At 40.0% G+C, this 16,378-nt stretch overlaps 1 protein-coding gene across 3 annotated transcripts in view; it reads right to left on the reverse strand.

The window, feature by feature from the left end:
- Window positions 1–854: 854 nt before the first annotated feature.
- Window positions 855–16,378, reverse strand: part of LOC122642884 (imidazole glycerol phosphate synthase hisHF, chloroplastic) — a 33,694-nt gene continuing 18,170 nt past the window's right edge. For all 3 annotated transcript variants that reach the window (XM_043836507.1, XM_043836514.1, XM_043836499.1), the window contains 5 exons: window positions 5,114–5,201; window positions 4,867–4,904; window positions 2,275–2,380; window positions 1,742–1,908; window positions 855–1,131 (listed from right to left, as the gene is read on the reverse strand). In XM_043836507.1, the coding sequence (XP_043692442.1) occupies window positions 1,072–1,131; window positions 1,742–1,908; window positions 2,275–2,380; window positions 4,867–4,904; window positions 5,114–5,201 (459 nt within the window). In that variant the 3' untranslated portion in view covers window positions 855–1,071. The remainder of the gene's footprint in view (window positions 1,132–1,741; window positions 1,909–2,274; window positions 2,381–4,866; window positions 4,905–5,113; window positions 5,202–16,378) is intronic.

Genomic DNA, 16,378 nt, shown 5'->3' on the forward strand with positions numbered 1-16,378 from the left:
TCTTCTTCTTCTTCTTCTTCATTTCCTCTCCTCCATCTCTGCTCAACTCATCCCCCACTCTTTCATTCTCTAACGCAAACCACTGTTGAACATCTCCATCAATGCCGACCTCAATTATGTTTACTTCTTCTACTATTTTCTCTCATCTTTCTCCTGCTACCACCTCTTAATTCTCTCTCTCTCTCTCAAACCTGTCTCCGAAAACACCTCTCTCGATGAACAAACAAACCAACTTAAGCGTCCGATCAGCAATAGCCATCGACAAAGAGACACCGCAGGCCGAACGCCCAGATACATTTCTCCGTGGATACGACGGCCCATCGTCCTCCGTTAGGGCTCGCTTTGAGTAAATGATCATAGATGCTCAAGATGATATATTCATAGCAAAACAACAACAAAAAAAACCCGACATTTGATTCTCTAACTTTGACGATGAATGGTGCATCCAAGGGTCGAGCAGTAAGGTAAGAGTTGCAGAGAAAGGTTTTGTGGATGTATTTCACCAATTGAGGACGACGAACACAGCACCATTCGATTCATTGATCTTCTTCCTCAAAGGAGTTTCAGTTGAGATCCAGAGAAGAAACTGAAAAAAAAAAAAAAAAAAATCCTTTTTCCTATTTAGGGAAAGTCATTTTAGAGGTAAAAAGAGTAAGATCCAATTAAGGGTAACTTAATCATTATAAATTTGTTTCTTCTATGACATCATCACTTAACAGCAGATCGATCATGAACAAAGTGGGGCCGAGTGTAACAAAGTTTGTGAGATAAAGGTATTGTGAAGAGTTTTTGAAAATACAGGGATGACCCCTTGAATTAGGCATAGTTACAGAGGAGCTCCATGTAATTTACTCATAAAAATAATCACAACCCATCAAAAAAAAAAATTTGTTCCTACATCTTTCTCAAAATTGAAGTGTATTGAGCACCTTAAGAGCCCCAATCCACTTATAGAAACGATTTTACTCTGGTCCTAATATACATTGATCATCTAATACAAGAAAGACAAGAAAATAGAGGCTGAAGCAACGGAAACTGTATCTCAAGATTGTTTCACAGCAACGATCACAATTACATCCTAACTTCTATCGCTTCCTTTGACAAGTGCTCCTTCACAGATTGAATAGGCACCTGCAAACCAACAACAGACATCAATTCATCAACGACATTTTGCATTAATGCATACCATTTTCACATGCATCAAAGATTATCTTTGTTTCAATAGGTATATATACTAAGCAAAGAGATTTCAAATTCTGGAAACAGCCTCTCTGCGAAAGTAGGGGTTACGCTGCGTACATTATAACCCTCCCCAGACCCCGTAGTGGTGGGAGCCTCGTGCACTGGGTATGCCCCTTTTTTTAAAGAGATTTCAAATTTGTAGGCAAAAGGACCAGGAGATACCTACAATGGCTGACAAAATAGTTATATAATAAGAACAGATTCTGTCACCATGTTCTAGTCATGTAAATGATGCCATTTTGCTCGCATTGGTGAGAAGCATGCCGGTACAGGTCAAATGTATTAATATAAGAAAAGACCAGAAAGGACAACCATTTAGATTGATATTTGTGCGATCGAAGTGCACACAATAATGAGGGAGACTGAGATGGAATAATTTCCTTTTTCCCCTGTTTGTTGGTGAGGTTGGGAGAGGGAGGCTGGGAAGATGATGGACGACAATGATGAAAGCATTTCAGCATTAATAATAATGGGGTAGAAATTAACTATTCAGAAATACCTCCTTCCGATGGAAAATGCCTGCAGCAAGTGCAGCGGAAGCATTTGTTTCCGTAAAAACCTCTGAGAAGTGTTCAACTGCACCAGCACCACTACTTGCTATAACAGGTATGGTCACAGCATCTGAAATGAGTTTTATTAGTTCGATATCAAACCCAGTTCCTTGACCTGCAACAGCAATAAATATAACTTTTCAGCACCAAAAACTAAAAACTTCTCCGTATCAATTTCTTAGCAAGATAACTACAGGGAACTATGCTTGTGCTAGGAATTATGCTTGCGCTAATTAACTAAAAAGTATTTCTGTCCAGTTTCCTTTTATCTCAAATATAAAAATAAAAAAAGACAAAAAGGAAAATCATAAGCACGAACAAGATTTGGACAGCTGATTGCTAAAAATTGAACAATGTATGGGAAGCAAGAGAAGGCCCTTTACATAGTTTCCAAACAAATATGGGAAATTAGGATTTTGTAGTCAGATGGAAGAAATAACTGGCACTTGAATTTAATAAAAGGGACTGTGAATTCATTCACCATCACGATCAATACAATTTAGAAGAATCTCCCCAGCCCCCAAGTCTTCAACAGCTTTTGCAAGCTCATAAGCTCCTATCGGTCGTCCCTCTCGCCCACCATTTACCTGTTCAGAGAACAAAGATCAAGAAGTTAAGTCTAAAAATATCAGATTTTACAACCCAGAAAAAAAGTATATTTCATGAAGTATCAACAAAAGCTTATTATTGTAAATACTACTTTGGTTAGCTAGACAAATCTTGTTTCACCGTTTCCTCCTACCACAAGCCACATCTTAGACTTAAATCATGCCCTTGCGTCTTTCACCATACATAGATCCAAGTTACTTTGTTTTTCCCTTGTCCTTTTAGAGCCTTCAACTTCCTTGTTCTTCAGTGCAGACGGCCAAACCATCTCAGTTAACATTTCCCCATCTTATTACTACTCCCAGGGAGCTTCCCCTAAATTCCGAATGGATCTTGGATATGTCAACAGAATTGATACAACTATATCTATTGCCATTACACATGCTCAGTTGGTGCTTCTTTCGGCACCAGCCACTGTCCTCAGACCTGGCCTCCAAGAAGCAGAGAGATAAGCCAGGAGAACTGGAATTGTCCCAACAAGATCCTTTAAGAGTCTTGCTCCTAAGGAAAATCAAGAGGGATTTCATGGAATCTAGAGGATTTTGTGGCAGGTGGAATTTAACTCTAAGCTCCCGTCTGAGAAATTACACGACGACTCTTTTTACAAGTCCCATTAATGACAAAAAGGAATCTAGAGAATGTTTTGACAAGTATGAGATTCTCTAAGAGCTTGTTGCAGTTTGCTACTCTGGCAACAGATTAATTGTTCAGCACAACAGCCACAAGTAATGGAAGACAAAATATCTCATAGAAAGACAAATGGTGTTTGGGTTATTCCTGTACGTGTTGATATGCATTGTTGTTGGCCTTACTTAACAGCTCGAGCTTTTGGGATAAGCGGTTGTAAGTTGGAACATGGTACCAGAGCAGATCAGAGCAGGAAGGGCTAGTATTCGATCCCTGGAAAATGCAACGATGTTCCCCGACACTTTCTCCCCTTGGTACCATGTGATGGTGTTTCTGTGTGAATGTGTGTCATGTGCAGGGCCGTGTGTGCACAGGCCTACACGTGCAGGGTGTATTGATATATATTGTTGTTGCCCTTACTTAACAGCTCTAGTTTTTTGGGATAAGTGGTTGCAACAGTCCGAGGTGTTTCCTCCGACTTTTATTATGTTGTAGTTAAATTAAAGTGCTTCTGAGGATAGATTCTAATCTTGTCTTCCATGTAATCTAAATTATTGGGAACTCCAACAGTTAGCCCAGCTGTTATAATTGTTGGAAGATAAGTAATTGAACGTGGCTGCAGAAGACAAAAGTATCTGGAGTCCTCTTTTTGAAGTCACATTTCAAAGTTTCAGAATGTACAGATCAGTCTCATAAACCAGCGAATATAATTTGGGGAATTCTTACCAAATTCAATTATTTTGGGCGATGGTTTACCATTAACCACTTAGACGGTTTCTCTTGACAAACATACGTCTTTTTTTGAGTTACAGGGAGGTCTCTCTTGGAGGAGATTAAATCTTTTGCAATGATGCTAAAAGATTCTCATCTCTAATTTTGTCGTACAGCATTGACAGAATTGTAATTTAAAATTGATTTGCATTATCAAAAATAAAAGAACGAGGAGTTAAGGGAACTATCTGATAGATGCATGCTAATCATAGTTCTATTCTCCTCTCCTTTCCTTCACCCAAAATTTTTGGATACCGTAAATGTCGAGTGTTGGATTGCATACAATATAAGACCTAATACGTACTTGAAAGAAACACAATCTGAGTTTCATTTATGCTTCTGATGTCACCAAGTGTCTAGTTAACATCATGAAAGCATGTAGCTGAAGCCAAAGTTGTATGGCCAGGAACTCGAACAACTTATGGAGCTCATTCTCCTCTTCCTACCCACAATTGCAATCTAAAGCAAGGCCTTTTCTATTGTTAAATTCACAAGAAAGGACAAACTAAGAACAGCAGGAAGTGCAGTATTTCTCCCATGCCATGGTATCAAAGCACAGAACAAATTTCATAGGTCAATCATCACTAGCGTGTACATTGCTCTCACACTCTCTCTCCCCCCTGAACATGTGGGGCCACCTGTGTATACAAACAGTGAGGCACGCGTGGGAGATTCCAATACATGCAAGTGGAGTGTAGAACTCCTACCCTTCTTTGCAAGCTCAGCGTGGTTTTCAAATTTTTTTTCCAGTCAGTTGCCATATATTAAATCACAAGGCAGACACCATCACCAATAATGCCATCTTCTTGGGGACATACAGTCTAGATCATTTCCTTTTACAAATAATTATGGTCACTTCACAAATTTTCAACCGCATTTAAAAAAAATATTGCCAACCTATTTCAAGACACTGCCGTACCTCGGGGATTCTGGTACATAGTTTAAATGACTACCAGAAAATTCAAGAGTAGGCCATGGTAAAAGGTTCAATGCATTGTTGAAATAAGTCATGATAGTTACTATTATTCTATAATAACAGCAACCCTAGCATGAGATAAAAAATTCTTACCGTGCACTGATACCAGGCATATTCTTCTCCATTTGGACCTGAAACCAAAGGTGACAATAAAGATTCCTGCCAAGACTATTCATTTGAAGGGGAATAAGGAAGCTAAAAGGAAAAGAAAAAATACTTTTAGTGAGATCAGAAGAGCAAGTAGAACTAACTAGACACAGAACCAACAGTGGATGGAGAATGGACAAAGCTCCCCAGCAGTAACCAAATTAATTCCAGGAAGTAAATCTAACAATCTCACCTGGAATTATTACTTTTATGGCCTTGCACTCCACTTCATTTGGATCCTTGACATACACTCTACGGGGATCTATACTTACAACCACGGCCTAAGATAACAGTATCAAATCAGTACACTGTACATGTAATGCATTAACATAGAGATTCAGATTTTCTATAAGAAAAAATCAAAGCATTTGGACCTATCAGCAATGATGAATAAATTCTTTAAGCACACAACATTATGAGAGACAAGTGTCAATCTTAATAATTGAAAATTCGAAGAATAGATAAACAATTAATCTCTATGAAGGACATACTAAAGGGGAATAAGTTAATGGATCTAGAATCAAGGATCTTTTAGAATTTGGTGGTGAGGGAAGTAGGGTTCAATAAGCTTGATTGGCTTTTAGGAGTGTTTCCCTATAAACCCTGTTTTCTCTTTCTCTGGTTGTTGTCCCACCCCTAAAATATCTCCCTCTGCCTGCCTGCCTCACCTAGAATTATGGAGCTTAAGCTTCAAATTCTACACTAGAAAAAACAAATGATGTTGTTAACCAATACTAGTTATCACCCTCATATTCATTTGATCACTCTATCTCAACCTGTTGAAACTTCCCCAGCATTTCGACAGCCTCTTGAAAACAACACCATCCGAACTTTGACACTACTAACTGCAGGTTAAACACATCCACAATCTAGGAGGCCCTGCCTCCATGACCTGTCAACTTTCCACATGTGCATCAACATCAACTAATGTCTAAACTGGGATAATTTATTTCAAATGACTGTACACTGTATTAAACAATATCTCACAAAATTTCCACTAATTTCTCATTTCACTACTTACACCAGGATCTGCAATATTTTTTCATCTACAAAGATGCTGATTTATATGTTGTGAGTGATCACTAATTAACCATGTATTATTTTCAGAAAAGATAACCAATACAAATATATAATTTTTATGGTAGGTAGACCATATATTTGATAGTTTGACAGATCACATTCCACACTCAAAAACCATCAACTGCACATTTTTTTGTGGTGGTGGTGTGTGTGTGCGTATGGGGGGGGGGGGGGGGGGGGGGGGGGGCTGGGCTAACAGACCACACCACCGAGGAGTCATCAGCTAACAGATTCCCGTTACCTAGTTGTTGACCCCATTTACGGAGTACTCCATTGTTTGATCAAAAAAAGTCAAGTAGGGGTGTCAAATCGGTCTGTTTGATCTGTTTCGGTCGGGCCGACTTAAGGTGTCCACCCATTTGGCCCAAGACCGTCGGTTTTATCGATTTCTTATCGTGTCGGTCTATCGAGACCAAGACTGTAACCAATAATATTGTAAGTAGGCTGGGCTGCCAAGCCATATTCATCAAGGTTTAATATTTCGCGATATCTCGGGCCTACCGAGATATCCGAGATACCCGAAATATCGCGAAATATGACCGAAATATTGCATTTTTTCTGCAATATTTCGGGGGTCCATCTCGGGGGGTATTTGGCCATATCTAGGCCTGAAACTTCATGGACAGCCTTATTTAAGCTTAATAAACACATTTAAACCATAAAATTGTAAAAATGTGAATTCAAATTGGTGTTTTGGGCTTGCACCCTTGATTGACATACGGTCGCCGACCCTAATGTATAAATAGTTAAATACACATAGATTAGGCAGTTAATATTTAATAATAGTATCTAACTTCATCACATATCAAGTTAAAGCCAATACACATTGATGAGTACCATGATTCTCATAAACTCCATAATATTCAATAACTCGCTTAAAGCCTTAAAGGCAATACACTAAGTGTCAAAGTTAGTAAGTCACAAGACTCGCAACTCGCAAGTCACAACTCACAAGTTCATAGATCAATGAAATCACAACTTAAGTTACAAATTACAAGTGCTAAACTGCTAATAGTAGTTGTTGTGCCTCCCTGGATCAATCCCACTCATGCCTCGCTAGAGTCGACGTCCATTGCTCTCTGTTTGAAGGACATATGTGGACCACGGTATAGAATCGGAGAAGAAACGAGTGTAGTCATCCACAAGTGTCACGTAAATGGAATCATCAACATACTGTAGGTAACCTATCCTAGGATATAAACTAGGGTTACCAATCGATCCAGTCCGTGAAGAAGATGATCCATTGTGATATGATGTTGGCGCCGGCGCAAGAGGCGATGGCATTGGCTGCATGTATGGCTGGTGAGGTTGGTAGCTAGGTCCGCTAGGGTATGCAAAGATGTTATCTACAAAAGATGATCCAGTATGTCCCTGGGACTGGGACTGGTAGTCATAGTCCCCTACCCCACTAAACTGCCCATATGATGATGATCCATATCCATATCCACCATAAGGTTGTGATGCACCATAATCCGATGCCAATGGAGTGGTATATACGTCAAAAGATGGGGCACGCCAATGTCCAGTCGGTCCTCCCTCCCTATCACCCATACTCAAACCACCAACAGAGCTAGATAGGTTATCAATGTCCATGTGATCAGGTTGCAACTATGTTTGTCGACCCCTACGCTTCCTGTTGTATGTATGTAGGGGGCCTCTTGAGGGTGGGGGTGCGGGGGCACGTGCTCCGTGGTCCGTATCTTGTGTGGCATGATCAAACTGTATCTCTCCAGTGAATCGGAGTGGCTCTACAGGTGCCGTATCCTGGGCCTCCTGGCCTACCACATAACGCTCTCGCATGCCGTCAAATTCTTCACCAGCATCACCACCACCAACATCACCACCACCAGCATTACCACCACCAGCATCACCATCATCATCATTTGAGGACTTAGACCAGTCTTCATCATCAGCAACATTGCCACCAGTGGGCTGGAATGGCATGGGTGAGGCTTCCCTTGCATGTATCTGGCCCTCGTCAGCCATATACTCATCCACATCAGCACCAATCTCAGAAGCTATCATGGGGTCGGGCCTACCTCCCTCCTCATCCAACACTGGCTTACCTCTATCCCTCACCCAATCCACAATAGGGTCCTCATCGTCTGAGCCAACTTGAAAGATGTCAGCTAGATCAATGGTGCCCCTCTGTCCCTCATGTCCCATGCGTATGTGTTGCAGTTTCAGCCTCAAGTTGTAGTGCACATACACCATGTCAGATAAACGTTGAGACCCCAATCTGTTGCGCCTCTTGGAGTGGATGAGTGCAAAGGTACTCCAATTCCTCTCACAACCAGATGCAGAACATGTTTGGGCAAGGACTTTAATTGCTATTCTACTTAAGTTTTCAGCCGATTCCCCATACAACACCCACCATTCAGCTGCATTACAAGTTTACAACAAAAAAGACATGTGTCAAATGTTGTTTCAACTTTCAACTTTCAAATTTCAATACATATGTAATTTAAAACTTAAAAGAATTACCAGCATCACCACGTGCTCTGCCTTGTATCGCAGCCTCAGTTCCCAAACTTCCCAATGCATCCCTAAATACCTTGATCTACACCCATGTGGAAAATTAGTAAGTACTTCTTCACTACTTATTTGAAAGCATCAATAAGTTGAGTTTCCAAATGAACTCACCTCATTGTTGCAAATTGCTTGTAGTGCACCATCTGGCGCCAACTTCTTCACTACTTGTTTCACAGCATCAATAAGTTGAGTTTCCAACCCAAGCCTAATGTTATATTGATACTTAGGGTTCAAGTAGTATGCTGAAATATGACATATAGAATAGAGGTATTGTCAAATGCATAGGTAATTAGTAAATAATAATACTATGAATTAGTAAACATAAAACAAATTTACTCACCAGCCTTATGCAGTGGATGCATAAGTTGATTCTCCCAACGAGCATTTATGATATCTAAGAAGTGTTTGCTACTGCGAAGAGCCACACTATAGACACTATCTTTCATCAAGTCTATTGCAGCATATAGGACTGGCATGGTTGGGCCCTTTAGAGCGGAGTCAGCAACATGTAGAACTTTAACTACTGGCTCCAAAACTTTCACCACTTTGCTTAGTTTGGTCCAGAAGTCCTCAGATGACATCGTTGCTTGTGCTTCCCTCCCATTTGCAGTCTTGGAACCCTTCCATTCAAACCACTCCTCAAAAGCAAACATGCTTCTCAGCCCGGCTTTCTTTGTCTCAATGCTTTTGAGGGCAATGTAGTTGGTGGCAAATCTTGTGATGCCAGGCCTAACCAAGTCACCCCCACATTCTTCCCTCAATAGATTGAGTGCATAGGAGTGGTTGTATACAAAGTTGGTGACTTGTCTTGCACTTTCAACCACAGTCTTCACCAACTTTAACTTTCCCATATCTTTTAGCATTAAGTCAATGCAATGGGCTGCACAAGGAGTCCAGAAGAGCCGGTACTTACTATTGTTCATCATCTTCTCACCGGCCAGCTTGAAGTTACTTCCATTGTCCGTTGCAATCTGGACAACATTCTCAATACCCACATCTTTTTCCACTACTTCCTTTAACAATCTGTAAATATATTTTGCATCCTTTATCTCTTTGGATGCATCCACAGATTTGAGGAACACGGTCCTCCCATCACAATAAACCATGAAATTGATGATGGACTTTCTTGTAGGCCAGTCCATCCATCTGCCATTATAGTCACCCCATATGTCTCCCACATATTCCTCATCTCACTAATGTACTCATCAATCTCACTCTTTTGTTGAGGTAGATAAACATTCATTACCTCATATGGGGTGGGGCCCTTGAATCCTGGGCCAGCCTCTGCAATGGTATCTATCATGGTATCATAATGGGGGCCTTGTGCAGTGTTTGCTGGGATGGTATGGTATAGCATCCACTTAGCTATTGATTCTTTAACCAATCCCTTCATCCCCTTCCATGCTCCTTTGATTCTGGGTTGACTACTTCCTTTCTTCTTATGCAATTTAGGATCAGATGTTGATGGTGGTACTGGTACTGGTAGAGGTGTTGGGGCTGCCCTCACACTTTGTGATCTTTTAAAAGGATTCAAAGTTCTAGGAGCTCCAGAACTGCCAGCTCCTCCATTACCCCCTACTCTTTGTCTCTGCTGATCATCTTGAAAACTTACTCTACTCCTTGAAACAGTCCGCCTAAAATCCCTAGCCTCCTCTGCTGTTTGTATGTCATCAGGTACTGTAATGTCATCATCATCAGAGGAGTCATCATCATCATCATCATTATATCGTCTTCCTCCTCCCATCGAACTCCTCACTGTATCCTCAAGTTGTTCTCTTATCCTTTGCTTGTCAGCCTTCCTCTTCTTTCTTCCCCTCAAACTATCACCAATCTCCCTGGCTACTTCAGTAGGAACCATATGACAACCTACAACATCTTTAGATCCTCCAGTCAGATGTTGTTTAAGTCTACTGGACCCACCTCCCATAAATTGCATGTGACAATAGTTACATATAGATTTTCTCTTATCCCCATCAATGGGAGTACCATGTAACCATGCGATGTCACCCCTATCTTGGAATTGGTTGGTCTCTCTTGTTCCCTCTGTTCTCTTTGTTCCCTCCGCCCCCTTTGTTGACTACTTTCCCCCACCTTTTGCTTGCCCTTCGCACGTTGTCTATCACGATCCACCATAATGATACTTGTTTACTGCAATGTAAGTAACACAAATAATTAAAAAACTTAATGTAGATGCACTTCAATTGACACTTTTAGATTACTAATACACTTGTATAGTTATTTAATATTTTTCCCCTACCCCTTATATTTTTCACATAATTAAAACCAATTTTTTATATATAATGTTAATATAAGTATTGACCTAACACAACAAAACCAAAAATTAGTAAACATGATATACATGTAATGCATCTCAAAACATATAGAAATAACTTTCATATTTTTTCATTATTTTTTAAACTTAAAACTCATATTTTTCCTTATTTATTTCTGTTTTTTTAATTTTTTTTTATATTTTTCTTAATTTCTGAAAATTAAAATAATTATTTAAGAGCAGAAAAATAAATCCGACACTGTGAAGCCGTAGATCGGCCATTGGTGTCTAACATATATTTAATTCATTACCATCTAAGTCATATTACCCCTAATTATTTTCTATTTTAGTTGTAGGAAAATGAATTTTTAAAACCAGAAAAAAAAATAAAAAAAATACATATGGGAAAAAAATTTCGACACCGTGAGGTTGTAGATCGGCCTCCGGTGTCTAACATATATTAATATCATCAACATCCAACAACATTTGTACAAAGTATTTTAAAAAAAAATAGTTTTAGAGAAATATAATTTACCTTAAATAATGAAAATAGGCTTGGATGATGAGCTTAGATGACCCTCCGACGTCTTCCCGGCGACAAGGAGCTTCAACAATGCTTGGATGAGGCTTGGAAGGGAGGAAGAAGAGAGAAAAATAGAGTTTCAGCAGCTCTTGGTCGAAATATCGACCAAGAGCTGCGAAATATGGTATAAAATGGCCCCTAGTGTCACACTATTTGTCACTTTTTCAATATCTCGCAATATATCGGGAGATCCACGATATATCGACGAGATATTGTATTTTTTGGTTTCGGATGTGTTTCGTATCTCGGACATGTCGAGATATACGAAATGTGGCAATATATCGCCGAAATTTCGCGAGATTTTATACCATGATATTCATAGGCATCATATTCTCTAATCCCTCTCATAAGTTTCCAATGTCAAACTAAAAAAACTAACTCCAAGGGAGGAGAAAGGACTGAGAGAATGAATGCACTCATTTTTAGTCCCACATAGGAAATTTAAGAAGAGAAGGTAAGGTGAGTCTATAATGAGAGAGACAGATGGTGGAGGGTTTTAGTATTGGTCTTTAATGGGCTAACAGGTCGGACAAAATTTCAGTTCAGTTTCTGCTTGGGCCGATTAAATTGATAAGCCCAACTGAAACCAAAACCAGACCAACAAACCAAATGATCAATTGGTTTCGGTTAAAATGGGGGTTTTGGTTTGGGCTATTGGTTCGGACCAAGTTTTGATGCTCTCACAGTATAGTTATAGAACACATAATTATAGCTCTAGCAAATTAATTAGTTCACAACCAATATTTTAGTAACCATATTTTTTTAATCCAGAATGGACCAGAGGACAAACCAGATTAAACTAGAACTACACTTTTTTTTTTTAGTTTGACCTGGACATAATACTGCCAAAAGACAAACCGTAATCAAACCACCCAACTTTCATAAAACCGTCCTGTTCTAGAAAGCCAGCCAGCATGATTCACTGGTTTTAATTTAACAGAAGTTTATTATAAAGGTGCGATAAATTATAGCTATATGTAACCATGATAGGGGGAGTCCCTCTATCGTGGATTCCTTCTTTACTCACTCTTTCTTTCTCTCTTTCTTATCCTATTCAGTTTTCCTAATTATATTAGTATTCTAGGTACTATAAGTCGAGTCTAGTAGTCTAGTCTTCTTCTATTTTCTTTGCTTTGTACTTTTCTAGCCTGAATAGGAAAGCTTCTTCTAATGTATTGGCTATCTATAAATAAGATTGGAAAGGGGGAGGCTGCCATCGGTTGTTGAACCTCTAGCAGCCTCTTTTCTCCTCTTCCTCAATCTCTTTTCTCGGTTTTGTTGGTTCTTTTTCTGATAATTGTCACATGGTATCAGAGCAATAAACAACTAAAACTTTCTTTTCAAACCCTGGTTTGATTGTTCTCTCTAAACCAAACTTCGATCCTTGGTTGCAGCAACCATAAGCTGCCTACCTGCTTCAAGTTGCCCTAGTTATTGACAACTATGAATTAAACTAGGGCACTCCTATACCCCTACACTGCTGATGATGAAGAATATAGATTTTTGAAGATCAATTTCAAGTTTATGAAGCCTGCGGCTATTTTTTTTCTGGAGTTTCTGAGATCTGAAATTAAATCTGATACTTCTCATATTTTGAGGGTTACTTGGAGTCTTGGACTATATCTAAGGTAGACTCGATCCAATTCTCATAGGTTTTTACTGGTCTGATGTTCTGCAATCTGTCTTCTCCAAGTGATCTGCGGATGCTCTATTTTTAGGGCTATTTTCAGATCTCTTCTTACTGCAATTACTTTTAAGCTAACCATTCAATTTGGTTGAGATTTTGGGAACTTATTCCCCTACATCAGGCTCTCCTTCGATCACTATTTCAGGTTATCTGACCTGCTATTGATTCTAAGATTTGAAATCACCCAAATCTGGGTGTTGTTCCTATCAGCTACTGGTTATCATCAATATAAACTGCTGCTGCTATCATTATTCTGCTACTGATATTCTTCAACTGCTGTTCCACTGACTGTGGACTACTTGGTGAATATTATCTCTAATTCCCTTTCTACCTACTTGCATGATGGCTGATCCAAAGGTTCCGATGGATTTTGTTCATGTTCAGATCACCAATATTAAATTGAATGGAGTATCAAATTACATGCTATGGTCTCAAGTTGTTACTGTCTATATTCATGCCGAAGGCAAGATGAAATACCTAACTAAAGATCCTTCTACAGTTGATACCAAAGATCCTGCTTCTCTCAGGGCATATGAGAACTGAATGCGTGCGAATTCGACACTCAATATTTGGTTGTGGAACAGTATTGACCCTACTATAGCTGCTAATGTCATGTTTCATACTCCTGCGAAAGGAGTTTGGAATGATTTGAAAGAAAGCTTTTCTCAGGAGAAAAATATTTCTAGTACTTATGAGTTGTACGAGAAATTATTCAATTGTAAACAGGGTGACAAGTCTTTGAATGAATATTTTAGCAGTTACAAAGGTATCATTGAAGAACTCCAACATGTTGAATTTCATGTTGCCAAGAGGCTGTTGCATCCTGAGTATCAATATGTTAAGAGTCAGCTCCTGGCTTGTGAAAAAGCCTCTTCACTGAATGAGATTCTCTCACCTTCAACGTACATATACTGTTTCCAAAAGTGAACCTTCCCCATCTCCCAAAGAAGGTTCAGCCTTTACTGCTAGTAGAGGCCGTGGATCATCTAGATGAGGTTGTGACCAAGGGCGAGGCTGTGGCCGTGGTACTGGTGGTCGTGGCACAGGTGGACAATCGTTTGATAAAAGTTCTCGTCATTGTTCCTATTGTGGCAAGCAAAATCATACTATTGATACATGTTGGGCCAAACATGGACATCCTGAATGGGCTAATGAATTAGTCAACACTGCTATGACTGATAACTCTACCGAGCGAGGACCTACTGGGGATGCTTCATCTGCAACTGCCTCCACTGTGTCTGTTCCTCGAGATGATTACAATCAGATCCTCAAACGTCTACAGCAGCTTGAGGCAGCTACTACTTCCATAGCCACTCTAGCTCATACAGGTAACTCTGCTTTATTTACTACCACTACTCCATGGATCATTGATTCGGAGCTTCCTCTCACATGACTGATAAGGCCAATTTATTTTCATATATTACTGAAACTCGACAATCTTCTCCTGTTATCCTTGTTGATGGCTCCTCTACAAAGGTGACAGTTCATGGCATTGTTTCTCCTACCACTTCCATGACACTGTCATTTGTTCTTCATGTTCCTCGTTTACCATTAAGTCTCTTATCTATGAGCCAACTTACTAAAGCACGTAACTGTTCCGTAACTTTTAATCCTTCCTATTGTGTTTTTCAAGACTTTCAGCCAAGGAGGATGATTGATAGCGGGGTTGAACAGCGGTTCTTTATTACCTGGACGGCACGGGACTTTCTATTGTAGCTGCTACACTTAATGGTGGTTCATCTCTTCTTCAATGGCATCATCATCTGGGGCTAGGGGTGTCAATGGGCCGGGTTGGGCTGGGCTTGCCCTAAACCCCAGCCCAACCCTAGGGGTCTTAAACTCGGCCCAAGCCCAGCCCGACCCTGCCAGGGCTTAATCAACCCTCGACTCAGGCCCGGCCCTAATTGACCTTGATTGGGCCGGGCCAGACCATGTTGGCCCTGATTGACCCTAAATTATAATTGTATTTCAGTAATTATATACATTATCATTGTAATTGTATATATATATATATGCACTATAGGTCTAGGCAGGATTGGGCTCAGCCTGAGGCATCAACCCAAGCCCGGCCCTGCCCTGCCAGGGCCAGGGTAGTATGAAGCCCAAGCCCGCCCTGCAGGCTGAAAAACCGGGCCTAGGCCCTGTCCAGGCTCAGGGCGGGCTCGGGCTGGCTGGGCTTTTTTGACACCCCTATTCTAGGCCATCTATTTTTATCCAAGCTTCAGCTTATGGTTCCCAGCTGCAAGTTCATTACCCGTCTCGAGTGTGAAGCCTATGCATTAGGAAAATATCACCAATTATCTTTTCCCTCTAGAAGTGTGTCTAGGAGTCCATCTTTGTTTCGATATTTGGGGACCATGTCCGTTCCGGAATAGATTTGGTTTTTATTACTTTGTTACTTCTATGAATGATTACTCCCGATCAACATGGGTTTTCTAGTTGAAAGATCGGCCTCAATTTATTAATGTCTTCAAAATTTTTTACCCTGAAATAAAAACTCAGTTTGATACTTCCATTACAATATTTAGATCTGATAATGCTCTTGAGTATGTTTAAAAAGAAATTTCTCAATTTTGTTTTGATAATGGCATGATTCATGATTCATCAAATTAGTTGTTCCTATTTGTTTTGATAATGGCATGATTCATCAAATTAGTTGTTCCTATACCCCTCAACAAAATGGGGTAGCTGAACGTAAGAATTGGCACTTATTAGAAGTTGCTTGATGTCTTATGATCCACATGCAGGTTCCCAAACATTTCTGGTGTGATGTTATACTTGCTGCATGTTTTCTCATAAATAGGATGCCTTCTTCTGTGTTAGATAACAAGTCCCCCTTCTCTGTGATTGATCCAACCGGTTCACTTTTCTCTTTACCTCCATGTGTTTTTGGTTGTGTTTTGTTTTGTTCAAATTTTATCTCCTCAAATGGATAACTTTCTCCTCGTGCTGTTAAGTGTATTTTTCTTGGTTATTCTCGAACTCAAAAGGGTTATAAATGTTACGACCCTATTTCCCATAAACAATACATTAGTGCTGATGTCACTTTCTTCGAGAATACACCCTACTTTCTCCTTCTGTACTGCCTTCTACTGCAGGTTTGCCCAATCCTCCTCCACTTCTAGAAATTATTCTACTAGATGTTCCTCCTTGCAAACCCCTACAGGTATATCAGCGACGCGATAAGACTGTGCCTCCTGCTAGTTCGATCCCTGCTCCACCTGTCTCCCAATCAGCTTCTGATTCTGTGGTCCCTGATCCTACTCCCATGCCACCTGCTACCGCTCCACCTGGCTTGCTAGTG

This window comes from Telopea speciosissima, chromosome 1 (assembly GCF_018873765.1).
Source record: "Telopea speciosissima isolate NSW1024214 ecotype Mountain lineage chromosome 1, Tspe_v1, whole genome shotgun sequence".
Classification (NCBI taxonomy): Eukaryota; Viridiplantae; Streptophyta; class Magnoliopsida; order Proteales; family Proteaceae; genus Telopea; species Telopea speciosissima.